This window comes from Mercenaria mercenaria, chromosome 12 (genome assembly GCF_021730395.1).
Source record: "Mercenaria mercenaria strain notata chromosome 12, MADL_Memer_1, whole genome shotgun sequence".
NCBI classification, from domain to species: domain Eukaryota; kingdom Metazoa; phylum Mollusca; class Bivalvia; order Venerida; family Veneridae; genus Mercenaria; species Mercenaria mercenaria.
In genome coordinates, this window is record NC_069372.1 from 39,318,813 (window position 1) to 39,342,284 (window position 23,472).

A 23,472-nucleotide genomic window follows, 5' to 3' on the forward strand; every position below is an offset into this window, starting at 1 on the left:
AGTAACTATTAACCAGGAGATAAATTTTCTTGACAGTTCACCCGCTTAACTCAAAAGGGAGAGCGCAGAACTATGGATCACTTCGACTGATACTCGGGCAAGGCGTATGTTCTCTGCGACGATTGATAACTGATATTGTTTCTGAAATCATTCGTCCTCCACTTCAGGCTGACAGATATTTGTTGATATTCGAACAAGTTAGTAATCGTGCAGAATTCAGCAATTCTGGCTAGGTTAACTGTCCGTCGTTACATAATTGTAATGCGTCAACATACTTTTCATTTCAATCGCTATCCTTTATGTCGTAACCTTTTAAGGCTCGGCTGTAGAAGATGTACACTTCGCCGTCATTTAGACATTTCTGTTGTCGCCCGGATGATCTTCGACGAAAGTTTAGTCATTATTGTCAGTTTTGAAATTGTCTTCAGTTTCACCGCCGAAACTAACCGAGCTAATCGCCAGCATCTATGAAAACAGTTTCGTCATTATCGCATTTGTTCTTTATGATTAATACCGGCATGGGTAGCAGCCGTGTTCTCTGCCGTTGCTGTTTGTAACCTACGGCATCAATTCCGTTGTGGAAACGCTGACGTTATCTTTTTGATCCTTGTTAATAGGGATATTCTCCTCATTAAAATACAATAATCAAGTTTGGTAATCAAAATCTTTATCATGTAAACAAGTAAAGGTTTAACAAACAGAGGAACGGACGGCGGATAGCAGGGCACCGCTACAGCTCACCTGAGAGCACTACTAGGGCAGTACTATAATAAGTAGTAAAGACTAAAGAGACAGTAAATCCTAATTAGGTGATACTTACTCCATTTTATTGCCGGTACACATGTAACACATGGACGTTTCAATAAATATTCAATAACAATCATATGTATCTGTTGCAACGTAAGCCAGTGATAGGTAGGGCCGTGAGTGGTGGTGTACGTCTTGTAAGCATAATGAATCAATCAAACCGACAGTCATTATTTTGCGTGATTGCGTTCTATTCACCCAAATAGTCTACTTATAGACTTCTATCGTACTCTTTGATAAACAAAACATGTAGCACAGATTTTTCGTGAGTTTAACAAAATAATCAAGGGGCATTTTTATTAAATATGTTGAAAGCTTCAAAACAATTCAACAACAAGTTAAACAAAACAAACTGAAATATTTTCATGTCCGACTAAACTTCAATGAGAGTTTTAAACGTTGCACCTGTCTTCGTTTATATTTTACAAAATCAAATATATGCCACAGGGTAAGAAATAAGTGCAGTCAGGCTATGGCTGGAACCAGGGATCCCTCGCTTACGGGACGGGTACCGACTGAAATCACCGACTGCTTAACTCATATTCTCCTGTAAAGTGACAATGTATATTCGTACCCACACACTGGAAGTCTTCCATCAAATACCGCAGATACACGATATTAGCTAAATATTCTTGAAGTTGAAATTAGCATTACATTTCATCCCCCACTGACTGTCTATCGGCGAAGTGTTTGATAACGTATGATATTGACGATTTCTTATGGGAAATACCTTATGTTACTATTACTCTATATCAGACGAGTGATTTGAAAATTTTAATAAAATCAATTCTTTTATGATTTATATACGTTTTGAATTTGGACACATTTAATGAAGGGGGTCAAATACATGTAGTCGGTTCAATTATTATACATGTTTATAATTTCAGCCAAGACATATATTAAGCGACACTGTAACAGTTGCTATTGAGATGTTGTCACATGCTCTCGTTGATACATGAACTGCATTGTAATTTTGTTTCATTTACTGTAACTCTACGCAAGGTATAGGTAAGATAAAGTGCCATGATATACAGTGCCATAACAGTAAATTACTGAAAACGTTGTGGATAGATGTCAATATGAGTATTTCTTTAGGCTACTCGAAGCATGATTGTCGTCAACATTTTCAGTATGAATATGTGCAGTATATCGTAGACAGCGGACAGTTACAAAAACAATTGTTATTACGTCAACATGCCAACAGACATTTTAATAAAAATTCTGAGAATGTTCTATATTTAAGCGTCAGTTTTTTAAAAACTCCTTCTCTACTTTTTTCTTGTCACCATTAGTCATAGGTACTCGGGAGGTATAAAGTATATCTTGCATGCTTCAGTTTAGGTATCTAAAAGTGGCAACATCACACTAGTGTGTTAGATTAAGTCTCCGTCATCCTCATAAACTTTTTAAAACGAGAAAATACTTGACTATTTATCTCTCTTGGGACGGTTTACAGGATATTCCACGGTGTATATGCATATCGGAAACCTCTCTGTGGAAAAAGGAAAAATGGATCCCTCTCTGTTCGCGCACAGAACATTTTTTTGTGGTAAACAATGAAATCCAACATCGCCGCTTTGGCAGGGAGGTGGGAAAATCGAATTTTTTTGTCATGAACACATGTTTGCATAAAACATGTGAACCACGGGAAGACATAGCTCTCTACCATTACCTTTTAATCGTAACATTTGTTTTATCATTTGACACAAGACGTCCAAACGAAGATGAAATGTAAACGGAGGGTATTGCTCGCATTAACTTCGTGCCATGATTATGAAACTTAAATGCGACTTTCCTTAAATATAGCAAGCATCTAATACCTTAGATGTGAAGCCGTTGATCCCATCTTATTTGTAAATACACAGTATATGGTTGTTTTCATCACGCTTCCTTAAAAACGCCCTACTTTTGATTTCGTTAATACACGGGATCCCTCTCAGTCGACGCAATTTTGCCCCACAGGATCCCTCTCGACTCTCTGCACCCGGAACGGAACGCTCTTGGACAAAATTTTCTATCAGCACCGGCGCCCTCTCAATTTAACTTCAGTGTTAGAATTATGATATGGTATTCGTATTTAAAAGCTGCACAATAATACAGACTTGTATTCCCGGGCGGACGAGGGTTCCTATAGATGTGCTGCTGAAATGCCCCCTTTTCAGACTAGCTATACATGAATAGCCCCTCTTTGTATCAAATCAAATTAAACAAAGTCTGGTTTAAAAATGATTTAAGTATCACTAAGGTATAGGTTACCTTGATTATAAAATTTTAATATGCATGTTATGTGAAATTGCTAATTTATTTTCAATTTAATAACATATTCAGGGAGGTAAAACACCATGAATTATTTCCCTTAGAAAAAGATGTCGTTTTCAATAAGAATATCATCTCACAATTCTAATACTGAGGACGCGACTGCTGGTGTTGATAGAAAATTTTGTCCGAGAGGGTTCCCGTGCCGGATGCAAACCCGTGAAGCAAAGTTGCACCGACCGAGAGGGATCCCGTGCATTAACAAAATCGAAAGTAGGGCGTTTTAATGAAATATGATGAAAATTACCGCATTAAGTGATTTACAAATAAGAATGGATGAACGACTTCTCATCTAAGGTACTAGATACTTGCTACATTCAAGGAAAGTCGTATAATGTTTATAAACATGGCCTGGTGTTCACCCGAGCTGGGACCCTCCGTCTACATTCCATTCTCGTTTGGACTTGCGTCAACTGATAAAACAAATGTAACTATTATTAAAAAAAAAGCAAGGGTATATAGCTACGTCTTCCCGTGGTTCATATGTTTTACTTCCAGGACGAAAATTTGGATTTTCCGAGTTCCCAGATAAAGCGGTTCATTGTTTATGACAAAGAATGTCCTGTGTGCGAACAGAGAGGGATCCCTTTTCTCATTTACCAGAGAGATGGGTCCGAAATGCATACACATCGTGACATTCTTTATTTTTGACAGATTTTAAGAATACAAAGTGCATGTATAACAGACCCGGTTCCAGAAATATTTCATTGGAGTGCGGTGAGCGGCAACAGCTTAAGAATGAAGGCGGCACCGGCGAGCCAAGTTGGGTTAGGTACGGAATGGGGTAACCATTAATGTTAGGTAGGTCAGGGCGTGTCCGCCTAGAAATGCTTGAAATATATTAATGAAATGTTGGCCCCTGCTGCATTTTTGAGTCCTAATTTTGAGGTACGGGGATTAAACCCCTCCTGACAGTGGAATCACAGGGTCTCTCCCTTGTCATTTTTGAAATACATGTATAGGTATGAAATGGTGGTCCCTGTTGCATTTTTGTCAAAAATAATTTACGTACGTGAGGGGGTCATGCCTCCTATTTAAGGGGTCAGATGGTATTTCCATGGACATTTTTGAAATAAAGGGATTGCAAGTGTGGCATCAGGTGGATTTTTGGGTCTAAATTGTGAGGAGACATTATTTTGATACCCGGTATTCGTTCTTTGTCTTTTGATATCTTTTTATGTCGATATATACATGAAACATAACGTCATTTTTTTCTTAAACTTATATTTACTAGCATGCAGTAATGCTGCGTTCAGTTCAGTAACTGTTGTGCGAATGTCTAACTGAAGATGCCAAAGCGAAGGGCGGGACGGCGGGGCGAAAAACGAAAACTCGACAAATAATGTATTTGTCGTGTTTTCGTGTCGACGGGGTGAAAACACGGAAACTCGACAGACACGAAAACTCGACAGATAAGGTATTTGTCGTGTTGGCGGGGCAAAAACACGACAGCACGAAAACTCGACAAATATGTATCTGTCATGTGTTTCTTGTCGGCGGGGCGAAAACACGAAAACTCGACAGATAAGGTATTTGTCGTGTTTTCATGTCGGCGGGGCAAAAACACGACAGCACGATAAAATATGGGCGCCAATACGACAAATTCACACCCGTCAACACGAAAACGCGACAAATAAATGTGTCGTGTCGGCACTCTCTAAACATCATGTTTTCGTGTAAAATTTGTCGTGTTTTCGTGTTGTCGTGATTTCGCCCCGCCAACACGAAAACATGAAATGGCAGAAATCAGCCACCATAGATTCATGCAAAGTGAAAGATAGACAATATGTCGATACATGTCCTTTAGGGTAAAAGTGCTTTCATAACTTAAGAAGAGAGGCCTTAAAAACACCAAAACAAGACAATTTACTTTATCTTTTTTTTATATTTTCCAGTTATTCCAATTATTAGGAATGATCAACTAATACAACGTGAAAAGTTACTTAAATGTCGAGCCATTCATGCCCATAGATTATCTATATAGCCAGCAAGTCAATGTTCTATACAATATGAGGTGAAAATCAATTATTAAGAAAACTGTACAGTGGTATACAGTGTCATAAAATTACGCAGTATCAAAAGAATAAGAAATAATCTTAGAATCAAAACACACACAAAGTAACGTAAAAAAATAAGAAACTGAAAAAAAAAGTAATTTTGGGCTATTATTAAACAAGTATCAACATATATTTTTAGTACTAAAACACCGTGTGTTTTTTTCTGACAATACTAGATTTGTCCTAAAAGCATAAGAACGTGAAAGTCAGAAAACTGTCGAGCCAATAAGATATACTGTTGATACATGCAACCTTGGTATTCACATATATATTTTTTTACATTATACAAACATATAAAAGCTATTGGGTGTTAAACTTTTTACAGATTGCTTAATTTAGAAGGTTTGATATGAAACAGTTCTTCTCAATGCATTAATTTACAACGGGTAGTAATACATGTCTATCTAAGCTGACCCATTTGTTGATAAACTGTATTGATACTTAACTGTATTTTCTGCACTTTTGAGTCACTCGGAAGATTATCTGCTTAATCAAACATGTTAATCAAACTTGTATATGGTACAGACATAATAAACAGCCAACATATTATTATAATAATGTCACGTAAGCATATAATATTTTTTTTTTTTTTTTTTTTTGGTAACCCCGTTTATTTCAAATTGTATACATATATAGATACATATAAACACATGATGCAAACGTACATATATAGATACATATAAACACATGATGCAAACGTACAATTACATGAATTAATAATGTAAATATCAAGACATATTGTTTAACATGTAATCTTAGTAATCTATTATGTATACATATTTTTATAACTACTTCATATACTATCTTAAGTCGTATATTATCATTGACATTTGTTATCAGGCAATTTACAAATTGGGGTAATATTTTACGAAAATATGATGAAATGTGTATGAGAAAAAAAATATAGACAGGAAATAAGAGCACATATTTAACAGAAATATGCGCAAGTTGTTTAAGAAAAAAAAAGAAAGAAAAGAGGAAGAAAAAAGTGAAAAATGGGGGAAACTGATTTAATAAAATGAAAATCCCTTAATAACTCTTAGTAGACAGTTATGGTTAGCTCTATTAATAAAAGGTCGGAATTAACAAGTTTTTATTTTTCAATATTTTGGTATTATTAAAGATGATCTTTTGGCAGGTTAGGAGATATTTTACTTTGCTTTATTTCTTAAATTCTGTTGTTAATTTTTGCTTAGTTATCTATCGTTTCGATAACTTGAGACCAATTCTTTTCGAATTCAGATATTTTATTATTTATGGCTGAAATGTATTTCAAACTTATAAGTTTATCTTTAAAATAAACTTTGAACATTGGTATAGAGAGGTACCTACAACAGTTTTCTTTAAACTTTGTTTTATAAACATAATACTTTAGAAGTAAAGCAAGATAATTTCCAGCTCGATTGGTACAGGTATCATACGAAAAAATGAAATTTTTTTTCTGTAAATTAATGTCAATATTAAATCTTTCTTTTGCCCAATTACTTAAGTCAAATAAAAACTTATTAACATGTGCACATTCAAATGTTAAATGTTCTATTGTCTCTTGTTGTTGACGACAATATGACCATAAATTGCTGTCGACTTTATTTATTTTATACAAAAATGATTTAGTTACTAGAATGTTTTGATTTATCTTAAATTGAAAATTTTTTAGTTTGATTTCCTTGATTGTTTCTATATTTTTGCAAAATAATTTAAATTCTAATTCTGAGATATGTCCTAATGTTTGGTTCCATTTATTTGGTATGTATATTTCCTTAATTCTTGTAATGGTATTATAAAAAGAGCTACTGCCATATAATATATAATATTTGATAGTGACTTAACGTCAAAAGTTGCAACCCATTAGTGTAACATAAAACCGACGTCAAAATCATGAAAAATCAGTAATTTACACATGATAAAAACGGGACGTCTAAATGCTATTTCATTTCAGGCATATTTTTGTTTCATGTTATATTATACAAACAATGCATACTTATATTAAAGCCTATATTTAAATGTAACAAAAACATTTTGACAGTACATATATTACCTTTTATAACATCTGAATGTTAAAGAACATTTTTCCGTCTCATAAGTTTGTGTTTCTTTATAACTGTGAGATGTCACCCATAATCTCAAGAATGGTTTCATGTAAATAAACCGGTAAGGAAATAAAGTGTTTGCAATCAATATTTTTAACAACACACATTATTAAACTTGAATCAGTGCGCGTTTTTTTTTTTTTTTTTTTTTTTTTTCATCTTGTATGTCAGAGATCCTGTTTTCGGATAGTAAAGACCGCGGTAATAATCTGAAATATACGTATCAATTTTTATGGTTCTCTTTGAAAATCGACTTTTTTAAACAAATGGCAGACCTTTCTATCATTGTAGGTATATTCATTGTATTTTGCCGTTATTGAATAAAAAAAAAGAAAGAATGAAAGGCATCTTTTATTTCTTTTAACGTCAGTTTTTTTTAAGTGTGACAATTTTAAGAATTCATTCATCTGAAAATAAAAATATCATCTTTGAAAGCATTTTCAAAATTAGACTGTCATTTTACAGAGAAGAGTAAGCGAAATTGATCAAACTTGTTAAAATACAAAAAACGAAAACAGTTTTTTATTATCGCAGTTTACAAAACATGGTTAATTTTTTTATATGTTTAATAATTGAAAACGTGACAATTTTAAGAACTTATATTCCTGTAACTACAAACAAAGAAAAGGCTAAATTAACCGCTAATTTTTAGCTTAGCGTTGCTTATACAGATACTGTGAAAACAGCGAAGTAAAATAATCTGAAAATAGTTAGATTTAATCAGATAATGAATTTTTCTCAGCATTTTATAGCTCAACATGTCTTAATTTTGTATTATTTTCAGTGAAAATTACATAACTCAACGGCCGCGGAAAACACATACATCTTTTTTTTTAACGTATTCACAACCGTCAAATTACTTCACAAACGTTATCACGTTCAATGACAAAGCATGCAAAATTTCCCGCAATTTCAGTCACGTAAAAAAAGAATAATTTCACTAAAGGTACTGTTTGTTTAAAAAATTGTTACAAATAACATACACTTTTTCGTCAATTTTTTTTCACGCAGTTGGTATTTTTTTTCATATAACTGATTAAACGATAACTTTTTTAATACTTTACTACAGCCTAATTATTGCTGTATATTTTGATACTTTTTTCAAGAAAATAGAATGAATAGTCATTGAAAACTTTACATTTATTTATATTACTTCAAAGAATTTTAGCATGGGTCGCAACTTTTGACGTTACGTCACTGAATTTGTAATTATTTTTGATAAATGGAGAAGATTTAGTTATACACCGCAAGGAATAATTTCAGTACTCGATCGGGCCACGTCCTTGCTAATAATTATTGTTCTGCTCATTCATTAACATATGTTGCGATAAATTATGAGACAAACTGAATTGTCAAACATGAAAAAAATGTAACTGTAAAACATTTTCAAGAGAAACATTTTTCGATCAAGCAAATACCGAACGTCCTCCATCCCTATATTTTCATTCATCAATGAGCAAAAAGGTAATAAATTATACACAAAATTGACTGTTGAATATTAATAAGAATGCACCATCCATATGGTCAAGCAATAGTTTTCAAAAAAATCAAAGTTTAAGGTGAAATAACACTGATTTTGTTCCTTTTTGTCTTCCAGAATAATTTCGTTACATCTAGTATTTCCGGTAAAAGTGTTCAATCTATAATGATAAGTATCATAAAACAAAATAATATAAAACATGAGAGAGAGAGAGAGAGAGAGAGAGAGAGAGACGGGGGACTTTGTAACTTTGTAAATCATGTTCCGTTTATTACTGTGTTTATCGTGATTCTAAACGTCAAACATGCAACTCAGAAAGCGAATTTTCTGGCACAAATTGCTAGTGCACCTACAAGAAGAAGAATCACCAATGGCAAACTCTTCAGAGAATTTCCACATCCAACATTATGCGGTTTCTTTGACTTGCCACCTACACTTTCCTTGTAGATGTATGCATAGATTTTGAAATTTCCGACGGGTTCTTTAACAAGGTCGTACATGTCATTCCAACCACCACCCCAATCTGCGGCTTTGCATCTAATTTCAGCGGCATCACAGTATTTCATCTTTATGCCTTTCAGTTCAGCTTTCAAAGCCTGAGACTCTGAAAAAAACATAATATTGCATTTTATTTACACATATGTTTATTTTAAGTGTCACGTTGATAATTCGTTTAGAAAGATAGAAAACTGTGGGTAACATAAAGCGTTGCAAGCTTGGCAGTTACGAAGACTTGAAAATCGCTATTATAGTTTTGCTTGACTTCATAAACATTACGTTTTAAGCATTGCAAATTTGGCAATCTGGAACACTTGAAAAAGTATTAACCTTAAGCATGCTGGCGCCCAGTGATGTTGGCTTTGCGACCAGTGCAGTCCAAGATCAGCCTGCAAATCCGTTCAGTCTGATAATGGTCTGCACTTCGCCTTCAGTAAGTAAATTTCAGTGAACACCCCTGTGAATAAGAAGTGGTACTGCCAAAATTGAATGACAGATCAGAACAATTTAGAAATTTAGCAGGGTAAAGGTTAATCGGCTTCATATACGTTGCAATTCACACTCGATACTGTTTGCATCATACTTACCCACTTTTGTTTTGACAAAACTATTTGTCATATAGACTCAAAGAGCTTAAAGCACTGATAAATTAATGCCCTTTTTACTTTCTGTCATTGTTGAAATACACGCTGATTTAGTCCTCAACGGATAGTTTTGGTCCTTTTTTATTATTTGTGACGAAAACTACAAATTATTTACAACGACATTTCTATTTACTATGGATAAATGATAAGAAATTTTTCCCTACAATTCATTCAACTTTTTACATGTCTTTCTAAGCTTTTGGACAATGCCTGTCATTAATTATATACACACTGATTAATACCTAACCAGTTTGTTTTCATGAGATAATTGTGGAAAACACCACAAACTTGCACCACGAATGAACCTCAGAATGTCGGTTCTCCAGCCAGTATATTTTAGGAAGTATATGTAGGCATAGGAAATAGATATCAACATTAATTGCACCTTTACTAATCCTACCAGGTGTTCTGCATTATAAAAGTGCTTCTATTGTGATATTTTGATACCAGCAAAACTGTATTATATGCAGTATAAAATGCTTGCTGGTATTTCATTATATTATTGGCTTGTTAAAAGTTACCTTTTTACCATAAGTAAGTTGACAAAATCATAGCAAGCAGGTTAGGAGGGGTAAATCAAACATGTATGAATAAATCCTAAATGTTTTTGTTGTGCCAAAATGTATTATATTGTGTCTTAAACCGTTTTCAGTTTTTAACTCAATTGTATAATTGTAATATATATTTCAGCTTATATGTGCCAGCCCTAGGTAAGAGTTGTCATTCTTTGTGGATCACAACTTTAAATGAAGTATTGAAACTTCTGTTATTGATATTAACAAAACTATCGTAAATTTCACATTTGTAAAATCATTTTTGGTTATTTCAAGGACTTGGAAATCAATTTCTAGACTTAATTTAATGTATTTCTATCATTGAAAATTTTAGGGTCTATCTCTAGTATAGAAATTATACAATAAAAGAAGCAGAGATTCATAAAGTATCACCCCATCCATTTAACCCGAAGAATCCGTTAAAAAACAACGCAATTCTTCGCAAAAGCGCTAGAGACACTGCCTGACATTCGGTCGAAAAAAAAACCTTAAAACTGGGAAGAAAATTCTTGAAATGGGTAACTTACGAAACAAAACTGTGTTAATTTTGATAGACACATATATACTCTAACAATTTTTTCTTAAAATGAATTTAGCTGAAGCGGATGAGCAGAATCTGTTTTAATAAATTGAAATGTTCATATTTTGAAAAAAATGTAAATCATGGAACTGTTTAAACTTCTAAAAAAAGCACTGAACAATGATATCAAAGAGGTCTAACTGGAAAGAAATTCAATATCTAACAACGCTGTCAAGATATTTAGATATGTAAGAAATTTTCTTGATTTTGAGAACTTTTTGTACGAAAAGTTTAGCCTTGAAGCGGCAATTTTGGTACGAATATGTTTTTTCTAAACGATTTAATGTTTAATACTTTTGACCGAGTAAACACTGTTGCAGTAAGAAATCGTAAACTTTGTAAACATTTATCAACAATAGCCTGTCTAAGTTATGTGAATACATGTATTTATCTAACATAATTCTTAGGACGAAACATGTACTTGTTTTCCTTCGACAATATTTCACAAGAGATTAAGACATGCTACAGATTGCCGTTTTAGACAGCCAATTTCAATATCATCTTTACAGGTTCACATACGGCCAATTTTCGCGGACCCACAAGTTGATGATAATACATTCCTTGGATTGGCTTAGACAAATTAGACAAAACGAGTCTGCAACATTGTCATTTTTGGGCATTTTTTCTACGTTATTAGCTACGTAACCTCTAGGCAGTACTATGGTATGAGGTTACAACACACTAAATAGCTGTTCTTCTTTATTCTGTATAGAATTGACATATTCCCAATGGCCGCAGCACACGTCAGGGCCCATTTTAAATCTCTGTAATTTGCATTTTTCTGAAGAAAAATATTGTCAGTGCTGAAAAAAAATCAAAAGAAAAGTGGGGGTCATGTTTGATACAAGAAAATATTTTCCAGTCAAACACAAAAACTGCAAAATCAGCTAAAACATAAGACCCCAAATTGTTGTGGTGATATGTGATCTATGTTTCAATGAAAAATTCTGTCATGTTATTAATACATTATGAAAATGCTACTATACATGTCAAGCATAGATCTGTCATATGATTTCAGCAAAGAAATTGCAAAGAAAATAAGGAAAATAGCTCTACTGAGGACTATTTGAATCCGCCATTTTGCGACTACTATTTTGGTCCGAGAGCTCACGGACTTTTATTGCAACAATTGAGGCCAAAAGAAGTTTATACATTTTTGGAAACAATATTTCATATCCTCCATGAAAACCCATTTCTTAAGTGTCAAAGCCGTGCCTATCTATATCTTGTTCACTTATGTTTGTGATAGGGGAAGTAAAACTCACTTGTTAAAATTTTGGGGGTAGGGTAAAATTTACGACTACCAGTTTTTTTTCACTGTTTAATTACAGTAACTATCTTATTGTCATTAAATGTATATATGTCAATCAATGTCAGAAAAAGGAATTCATCAAGAAGGAATGAAGGACAAACTTGATATTTAAGGTCAAAGGTCAAATTTATGTACAAATCACAAAAAATTGGCCTATTTGAAATTTATTTTTATTCTTAAAAATCAGTGTGTTATCGTAAGTCACTCAGTTTTATTTATGTAATGTGTATATATCAGCCAAAGTCAGAAATGCAAATCTTATTGCAAAACGTCAAAGTCAACCCTGATAATTGAAGGTCAAAGTTCATTTTCATGCAAAAATATGAAAAACGTTACCTTTACTTTTTTAATCTGTTCAATATGTATTCACATTATTAGTCACTGAAGTTAATTTGTGTTAATGTCTGTATGTCAGGCAAAGTCAGCAGTGCAGATGTAACCCCAAAACTGCCAAGGGTAAAGCTTATATCAAAGGTCAAAGGTCAAATTTGTGTGAAAAATTGCATGAATAGCTTTCTGTTTGAAATATAAAGGCTACTTTTAATCATTATTTAGTAATTGCTCGTGGTTTATTTTAATGTATATATGTCCCACAATGTCAGTAATAAAGATATCGTCTGAAATCAGACAAGTTCAAATGTGATATTAAGGGTCAAAGGTCATTTTCATGTAAAAGAATGAAAAAATAGCTCTTTAACTTTTCTTCTTGTTGATAACATTTCGGCAATATTAGTCAATGATATCAGTTCATTTTAATGTATAAATGTTAGGCGATGTCTAGTATGCACATATAATTTCAAAACATTCAAGGTCAACCATAATATCAAAGGTCAAAGTTCAAAAAAGTGAGTAAAATGTTGCAATAATATCACCTGGTAATAATTTTTGTTGTTAAAAAGTATTTGTTTTGTAATTTTAGTAACTGATCTTTGTTCATTTTACTGTATTATGTCAGACGATGTCATGGAAGAGAAAATAAGTCAAGGTCAAACCTGGTATTGGAGGTCAGGGGTCACTTTTGTATACAAAATCACAAAATGTACCATACTTACTCATTACTTTGATCAAAAATAGCTTGTTGTTATAATTCACTGTTAGCAATGTATTTTAATGTATACACGTCAAGCAAGGTCAGCAATGTAGGTCTTATTCTTATAAGCCAAAAGAAAACCTATTATCAAAGGTCAAAGGTCAAATTTGTGTAAGAATTCGCAAAATAACTAGAATTTTGCAATGATTTTCCTTTATTGTGTAGGTTCTTTTTGTCACTACTAGTAAAACTGATCAGTATTCATTTTAAGGTATATACAACTGACAATATTACTGTTGAAATAATAATGAAAAATAAGTCAAAATCAAACCTGACATTAAAGGGCAAAGGTCATTTTCATATAAAAAATCAAAATACAGCATTTTTGATTTCTTCTTCGTTACAAATTATCTTGTCATTTTTTTAATTGAAAATAATTTTGTCTTATGTTTATTTGTACATCAGTGTCAGTAATGCAGATCTAATTTCAAAAACAGTGATTGGTAAAGCTTATATCAAAGGTAAAAGGTGAAATTGCGTGAAAGATCGCAAAAAAAACATTTTTGCAATAATTTTCATTGTTTAAAGGTATTTTGTCATTATTAATATCTTATGGTTATTCCTTGAAGTTTCATACATATATATATGTGTGTCAATGTCAACAATGAAGATATCATAAGACATGAGTCTAGATCAGCCCTGGTGTTAAAGTTTAAAATTCATTTTCAGGTAATAAATGCAAAAGATAGCATGTTATTTTATTTCTTTGTTCAAACATAACTTGTTATAACTTGATGTTAATTCATTTTAAAGTTGGCATTTACTTATTTACTTCCTTACTGCCTTTCATCTTCTTATGGCCGTTTTATATCTTGTGATTAGATGCGGCAATGAACTGCACCGTATTCTGCAGGTCGCTGGCACTCTCCACGACTTGGTCTCAAATGGGATGTATGTTGGCCAAACTTTCTGGCGTGCTTCTTCCAGATAGGAACAGCTCTGCAGAATGTGTTTGTTCCTCTGATCCGGACTGACATTTAGCTTTCTCTGCAACTCCCAGCTTCTTCATACGTTTTCTCAGGCCACAGTCTTCAGTGTGCAGACAGAAGACAGCTAATTGGCTGTTTAGCTTGTGTAGACAGTCCTGATTGGCAGGTAACCTCCATTAATGTTCTTTCAGTCTGACTCAAAGCAGTTCTTCCATAGAGTCTGAGCTTCTTTGTATGAAGTTGGAGGTTGGGGCTGTATTTGCCTGGTTGCTGTCTTTGCAAGTTTGTGCGCAGCTTCATTTCCAGATATGCCCACATGTGCAGGAATCCATCGAAATGCTACATTGTTGCTCGATGTTTTTCACCAGCTGTCTGATTAAGTTGTCTGATGGACCTGCTGAGAGAGCCTAAGAGCTGACTTGGGGTCTGTTAGGAATTATTGTCCCTTTTCTCCTCGCTCATACAGTTCGAGTGTCGCCGATGTGGATCTGTTGTTGGAGCATCTCTTGCCCACTGGATGAGAGAGTATGAGGTGGAGCTGTCTGAAAATTTGATGTAGGCACCACTTCCAGCTTTCTGAACTGCCTTTTCCACTGATCCATCGGTATATGCTTGGATCCAAGAGTGTGCTGGATAGCGGTTATTGATCATTTCTAGCGTAAGAGATTGTTGGTAAGCCTGATGTTGCTTTCCCTTTTCTTCTACTCCTGGCACCTCCAATCTGATCTTAGGAGCACATTGTCTGGGAACCTATTCATTGGGCTCGAGCGGCTCTGCCTCTGTGTCAGTGCTGCTGCTTTACCTTTTTGCAGTTCTTTGACGATATGGTTAAGACTCTGCCTTTTCAGTCTGTTCTTGGTTTTGCTCTCGAGGTTTGAGTGGAGTGGGTGGGATGGTAGTCTCTTTGCCTTCTCTGCATGCACAAAAGCTTTGTACTCTCGTCTTGTCTCTTATGACTCAGGGTTGGCTATCTTTTCCATTTATTTTATTGGGAGTTGTTTTCATTTTCTGCCCCGGGATTATCCTCAGACCTGAAATTTAACCTTGTCCAGTTTATCTTTACTGGTTTTGGAAGCAGGTACCAATGAGGTTGATGCGTACTCTGCTATGGGCCGTACGTTGCCTGTGTAGACTTGCCGAGGATCTTTGCATTTACTCCCCAACTTGTTCCAGCCAGTTTTTTTTTCATAATGGCGAGTTTTTAAGGCCCTCTACTTTGACCTTTAATGTCAGATTTGACCTTGACTAATTTTTCATTATTATGTCAAGAATGATATCATCTATTATATATACTTAAAAATGAATAATAATTAGTTAATAGTTTTGAAATACCCTAAAAAAAATAATGAAAAATCATTGCAAAACTTCTGTTGGCTTTTTTTGCTAATTTTCACGCAAATTTGACCTTTGACCTTTGATAATAGGTTTGGTTTTGCCTTATTTGGATAAGACCTACATTCTTGACCTTGCTTGACATGTATACATTAAAATACATTGCTAACAGAAAATTATAACAAGCGCTATTATTTTTGAACAAAGTAATGAGTAAGTATGCTACAATTTGACCTTTTACACAAAAATGACCCCTGACCTTTAATACCAGGTCCGACCTTGACTTATTTTCTCTTCCATGACATCGTCTGACATATATACAGTAAAATGAACAACGATCAGTAACTAAAAAGACAAAACAAATACTTTAAACAATAAAAAAGATTACAAACAGGTGATATTATTGGAACATTTTACTCCCTTTTTTGACCTTTGACCTTCGATATTATGGTTGACCTTTAATGTTTTGAAATAATATGTGTATACCAGACATCGCCTACTTTTTATACATTAAAATTAACTGATATTGTTGATTAATATCGACAAAATATCATTAACAAGAAGAAATGTTAAAGAGCTAATTTTTCATTCTTTTACTTGAAAATGACCTTTGACCCTTAATATCACATTTGAACGTGTCTGATTTTAGAAGATATCTTTATTACTGACATTGTGGGACATATTTACATTAAAATAAATCACGAGCAATTACAAATAATGATCAAAAATAGCTGTTATATTTCAAACAGGAAGCCATTCATGCAGTTTGTCATACAAATTTGACCTTTGACCTTTGAAATATGCTTTACCCTTGGCAGTGTTGGGCTTACCTTTGCACTGCTGCCTTTGCCTGACATACAGACATTAAAACGAATTAACTTCAGTGACTAACAATGTGAATACATATTAAAAACGTTAGAAAAAGTAAATGTAACATTTTTCATATTTTTGCAAGGAAATGAACTTTGACCTTCAATTATCAGGGTTGGCTTTGACATTTTGCAGTAAGATTTGCATTTCTGACTTTGACTGATATATACAATTTACATATCTAAAGCTGAGTAACTTATTATAACAAACTAATTTTTAAGAATAAAAATAAATTTCAAATATGCCAATTTTTGTGATTTGTACATAAATTTGACCTTTGACCTTAAATATCAAGTTTGCCCTTCATTCCTTTTTGATGAATTTCTTTTTCTGACATTGGTTGACATATATACATTTACTGACAATCATATAGCTACTGTAATTAAACAGTGAAAAGACTGGTAGACGTAAACTTTACCCTACCCCCTAAATTTTTACAAGTGAGTTTTACCTCCCCTATCCCAAACATAAGTGAACAAAATATAGATAGGCACGGCTTAGGAACTTAAGAAATGGGTTTTCATGGAGGATATGAAATATTGTTTCCAAAAATATATAAACTTCTTTTGGCCTCAATTGTTGCAATAAAAGTCCGTGAGCTCTCGGACCATTTCTATCGCGCCATTTTCCTACTTAGTGTGTGATAATAAGGTAAAACCGATAGCTAATCTAATTATAGCCCCAGTTCAGGTGACACGAGGTCATATTTTGTCCACGTGACCACAAATATGCATATTTGCATCTATACACTCACACTGGCCATAACTTTTGCAGATGCGGTGGTTCCAACGCCGCGGGGGTGGAGGATTCGTCGCAGATGCGGTGGATAAATATGGCCAGGTGAATGTTTTTCTACTGCCATCGACAGTAAGTAATGAGTTTATCTTATTTTTTCATGTTTGACTGGAAACAAAAAGTGAGACAGAAGCCCACATTTGTACTCCTTCAGCCATAAACACTTGTTCATAACAATTCTTTGCCATTAATGTAAACACTTCTGTACGGTTTGATGAGGGACAGCTGATTTTGCAGAATTCTTATTAAAATGGTTGCATTTTTGTACAAATCAACCTCTGATTACGTTTGCATCGTAACGTAAGTACAAATGTATGTCATTGTCAAACAACAACCTTTTCCTTGTGATTGGAGAACTTGTAGTGCAGATACATAAAATAATCGACCAAAAAGATTCCAACGCAGTGGGCGGTGGATACAATTGCAACGTATTACGATTTGTCCGATTCCTGTAATATCAGTTCTTGGATTTAAACTTAATTAATGTGCAATTTTTACGGGATTTGACTTGGTTATGATCATTACATTAATCTGACACCAGGTAGCCATATCAATCCAACGTTTAGAAGTAGTGTATGTTATTACACGACAGCTTCCCCATAGTTTGTGCTGTCTGCTCGGTCTAATTCAGCACGTGCTTACCGGTTTAATGCGTTAACTATCTAGATATCATACTGTGCAGAGTAACAGGTAAGTTTTCGTTTTCAGGGTGAGTTAGAATATTGCAGAAAATGGATATAACAGTGTAATACGATGGTAAAAAAACAAAGTTTCAAAAAGTTAATACGTGTATATGACAAATATATATAAAAAATAATAATGAATATCAGGATATACATGTATGACAAAATACCATGAAGATAGTCTTATAATAAAATAACACTTTAGATCTGCCTTATTCTATATACAGGTATTAGACATAATGCACTCACTTCAGTACCGATTGGAACTTATGTAATTGTAGCAGAACACTCGCATATTCTATTTTATGAAGTAAAAAATGTAAGCATGACAATAAATTAGACTTTAAATATGAGCGGGTAAATGGTTTTTACATAGCTTTGAGCAGCCATGGATGCTTGCTTGTCGTTTCGCTTAAGGTAGTTCTGCACGTTACGATCGAAATTTTTTCTACAATGTAGAATTTCATTAAACTCTTATTTTTCAAAACTTCAGAATATACTAAGAAAATTCAGGAAATAAAAAAGATAGGGTCGTGTGCTTGATTTTTTGCTAGACTGATTTGAAAAATGTCGACCTCATGCAAGTTTTCGTAATGGGAGTCTATGGGGAAATTGCAACTTTCATAACATTTTCGCGAATAGAAATTTTTCTACAATGTAGATTTTAATGAAACTTCTCACAGTTGTAAATAAATATATGGCCTATAATATGGTGAGATAAAATGTATAGGTCCGTGTGCTTATTTTTGAGATATTTGGCTATAATGAAAGTGAACCGCCTATTTTAAGCTAATTTTAAGACATTATTTTGAGTTATTTAAGTGTCAGATGTTTTAATATCATATTTTAACTTTATGAAGATAGTAACAGTGCCATTTCAATAAATTTACTCACTGGTTGCCATTAATTCATAAAATGATTTTCGTTTCCGTACCCCGAATCCAGGCATTATTCTACGTTTTCCGGATAAATGACGTTACGCCATTACTTCCGGTTTATCAAACGTGCAGAACTACCTTAAAGGCCTTTTTTATAAACACGATTGCCGAAAAGTTAAAATTTCTTATCAACATTCTTATTTACAGCAAACAGGCCTAATTAATCGAACGTCTTTGTCTTATAAAATTGAAAATACTTTCACATCCTGTTCCAAGACCTTGCGCAGTGTAATATGACAAAAAGTTAGTAATAATAGCTTTCTGTTTTAAATCTTTCCGCTATACGAGAGTTGTTCAAAAATAACTTTTTCCTGTCAAAGGACAATGTGAAATATATCATTGTAATTCGCACAATTTCTGTAATTTGGTAACACTTTTTTGTAACATTTTTGCTGATAGATGAAGCGCATAGAACCTCTTAAATATTAAAGCTACTTTTAACTGGCAAAAATACGTCAATCGACAGACCATAGGCATAGGAGGCGGAAGATTAAACAGCGTTTGAACTAAATACTACTACTCATTAATATAAGTATGTAATGTCGTCGTCGCCTCGCATAGATAATCAGACAGTAGTTTGGCTACATAGTGACATTTTATTGTAACTTTTTCGATTGTTTTAGGTTGAATAATATCTCATATTTACTGTAAGTGTGAGTTCAGAAGAAAAAGAAAAGAATTGTTACCATCTCAAAAATAAATTATGTATCAATGTCTCTTATGTATTTGATTGAGACCTTTTGAGAGGTGATTGCAGTTCTACCCTTTTACATGTCAAATCATGCCTTTCTATATGTAAATTGTTCGTAATATGTTTCTTCTTTTAGTTTTCAATATTAAAACATGAAATCTTGACTTCTTTCTTGTCAGTTTAAAATCCTGTTATTTAAGTCAGAAAATAAAAGCATATTTAAGAGGTAAATGTAAGTCAGTCAAATTATAAAAGAACACTTAAATTCATGTAACGCAGCAGCTCAACACCACTTTTTTTATATTTTATGACATGCTATTGTTATATTGTACAATATTCAATCTGGTTAAGGTAAATGATATAAGAATCGAATCGGGTCAGACATAAATTAAACATTCGACATTACCTATTGATATTTTGTTTATATATTGGAACATGCGTTCATATAAACATATAATATTCAATAATATTTTAAATGCGTTTTTTTATTATAAAACATGGCGTATAGCCTATAGGCTACTCTTGATATAGTTTTCACAAGGAAGTGCAAATGAGTTGGATATTACAACTAGACCTCGAGTTCTATCATTTTATTGCTGCCATGTGTCAAAATGATACAATGGTGAAATCCAAGTCAAAATCTCGGTAAAAGTGCAGTTTAGGTAAGTAATAAATCCAAAATTGTCACTAACTGAATCAGACACACCGTAATGCGTTCGAACTGTATTCAACGTCCCTGCGTTGATATCATTTTGGTATTTTATTAAATATTACTTCATTGACAGTTCGACGAGGAAGTAGTTGTTGTTTGATAGTATCATACTTAACGCTATAATGTTAAAGTAATCGGGGCTCGTTTTATACAGAATACTTCAAATTCAATCGAAAGTCTACAGAAAGCGACAGTCCCTTATCAAGTTGTACAAAAGTGTTTACATTATTGGCAAGAACTTGTATTGAACAAATGTTTGTGACTTGGAAAGTGCATATATGGGTTCCTGTCTCACATTTTGTTAATGGTGAAAAAACAAGGTTAAACTCATTAGAAAACTTACCGATTACGTTCACCCGGTCATGTTTATCCACCGTTTCTGCGACGAATCCTCAACCGCCGAGGCATTGGAACTACCGCATCTGCTAAAGTTATGGCCAGTGTGACCCTTGGTTGTCCTTTTTTTCAATTAAAACGTAGACTTCAGTTTATTTTGTCTTTTACTCGCGGAATTTACATTAATATGGTTTAAAAGCACACCTGGTAGCAATGAAAATCTTCACGTTGCGAAAATAATCATTTTCTTAAAAGTCTTAAAAGAACTGTTTTCTGTGTTGTTATCAGGATGGCAGATTTGAAGAAATTAGTTCACATTTTGTCACTGCTAGCAGCAGCCACCAAAATCATACGTGATGTAGTTGTTGAACATGTGCCGATGAAGACAATGGTGCTATATCTAAGAAGTGGTTATTTAAATAACCGATGGCTATTGTTAAGCATGAATTTTGTTCAAATGCTGCTAAATTATCATTTTGTAAACATCGCAAATATTTCGAAATCATATGAACTCAGTTATATCCATGAGCGTCCTAAATGCAATTTCAAGTTAAATCAAAATAAGATTAGGATACAAAATATTTTAAGATATCCTTAAACTTAAGGTATATTCGTTTCTCTGATATCGGAAACAGAATAATTATGAAAAAGTCTTGTTAGTGAATACTGGTATGCATAGTGTTTCTTATTCAACATTCCTTTCATTTATTTTTTGATAAAAAAATCCCTGACCTTTGCTCGGAATTTCCGTGAATCCCCCATTGTCAAATATAACGAGTAAACTTTTAACGCCATATCCAAACGTAGATAAGTAGTTCTTGGCAGATGTTCCAATATTTTTAGCGGCTTCTTTATCATCCTCTCCTTTTATAGCAGCTTTTAACAGCTCTGTTGCATTTTCCAGGGTATTGGACGGCAGAGTACAGAGCTCAGGTGGATTATCATAAAAAACAGAAAATCTGTTGTTTTGTTTAGTTTTTGTCCAAACCATACTACCGTCTTCATACTCTACATAAACAAACTGAAATGACTGACGGGCTTGCGAAAAGAAAACATCATTCAATTTCCAAGGAAACCATCTATTGTTCTTTGTCCATAGAGCTGTCGGAGAAGCGGTATCTGCAATATCTTCATTCGCATATGTTACAAACTTGGACTCGCATTCATTAACAACCTTCTCGAAAGCTTGCTGGATGTTTTCACATGGGTTACGCCAATATTCCATTGCGTTTTGTATCTGAACATGCGTTGATACTTTCAAATAAGCCATTTCAAGGGCAATTCCGCTAGACAAAAGGTCCAAGTAAAAGATTTGAAATTCATACAGCGCAGTAAGATTACAACGTGTCGTTTCTGTTAAGAGAGAAAGAAGTTGCCCAGACCTACCAGGTACCTCGTATGTTAAAACTTGCGGAAGAAAACGAATCTTCATTTCAATGCCGTCGGTGTCATATCTCTTTATGAATAGCTTCTGATATTCATGTTTACTTCTTAATTCATTTGCCTCTATATAATTCTTCAGATCCGTCAAAGAGCTTCTTATGCCTATTACAGCGTCGTCAATTCTATCAAACTTAGACTGTAGTAATATTGAATTCAGTACATCCATTTTAGCAGCATTAATGTTTCTTGTAATAGACTCAACCGCTTTATCAAGGTATTGCGTCGTAATACCACCGCTCCCGCCTCCGGATAAAATATCCATGACATTGGTGACTTCACCAGAGAATTCAACAACATTATATGTTATTCCTGCTATTGTTTTCATCACTGTAAGTACCTGTTGTTCTGTGCCAGTCGGTATTGTGAGGAATAAACAGGTACATAATGCTAATTTTATTGCTTTTGCATCCATATTTGTTGAACTCCTTATATTAGTAATCATAACATTAACATGTATTTGCGTTGTTTATCATTTAGCCTCTGGCGTCTATTTGACCGTTACCTATTTTTCTGATAGTGTACAAAAGTGTGTCATAGTGCGATAAATGTCATGCCCGTATTGATATCATTTTACCCCACTAGTACAAATTACAAAATCAACTGGTGGCCAGTATGATCTGATTTTGTTACAAAATTTGTTTAATTCTGTTACGATCGCTTACGCATAGCCTGTAAAAAGCCAATCTCTGACATCTGCGTCTGGGAGGCGACACTTTGGATCAGTGGTTAGAGCATTGGACTTCTACCCGAGTGATCCGAGTTCGAATCCTGCCACAGGCAGTTTGGATATTTCGACAAAGAATGATTATCCACTTTCATATATTATACGTCTTAACCATCGTAAGATGGGGGCTCGTCCGGGATATGGATTTCATCTCGTGCCGAAAATGACCTTTCTATGCCAAAATAACTGACACGTTATCAAAAATGATGACCCAAGTGTTACGGTCGCTTACACATAGCCTGTACGTTTAAAGCAAATCTTTACCAACTGCATCAGGGAGTTCACTCTTTTGGCTCAGTGGTTAGAACATTGGTCAAGCACCCAAGCGACCGAGGTTTGAATCTTCCCATAGGCAGTTGGGATTTTTCATCATAAAATGTTCTTTGATTTGTTACAGCTAAAAGTCGTAAGAATACAAAGAATTAATTAAATTAACAATCGAACAAATGTTAGTACTACATAGTTAGTATCAATTAATTTGAATGTAATCTTATCCAGTGAAATGATGTTAAAACACTGGTAATTACACCACAAAAGAGAGGAATAACTTGCAAATCTAGATTTTCATTTGAGTATAGAATACACTAGGCT

General features: G+C 33.8%; 1 protein-coding gene across 1 annotated transcript; it reads right to left on the reverse strand.

The window, feature by feature from the left end:
- Positions 1-9,003: 9,003 nt before the first annotated feature.
- Positions 9,004-22,637, reverse strand: LOC123534694 (uncharacterized). The gene is made up of 2 exons (XM_045317041.2): positions 21,447-22,637; positions 9,004-9,354 (listed from the first exon to the last, which is right to left on the reverse strand). Exons 1-2 carry the CDS (start codon positions 22,597-22,599, stop codon positions 9,062-9,064), a joined length of 1,446 nt encoding a protein of 481 aa, XP_045172976.2. The 5' UTR covers positions 22,600-22,637; the 3' UTR covers positions 9,004-9,061.
- Positions 22,638-23,472: the final 835 nt, after the last annotated feature.

Excerpts from the sequence above, each read along its gene's own strand:
- LOC123534694 (XM_045317041.2), bottom strand. The coding sequence starts at position 22,599 with ATGATTACTAATATAAGGAGTTCAACAAATATGGATGCAAAAGCAATA. Across the intron at positions 9,355-21,446 it reads CACGGAAATTCCGAGCAAAG|AGTCTCAGGCTTTGAAAGCT; the intron begins GTCAGGGATTTT and ends TGTTTTTTTCAG.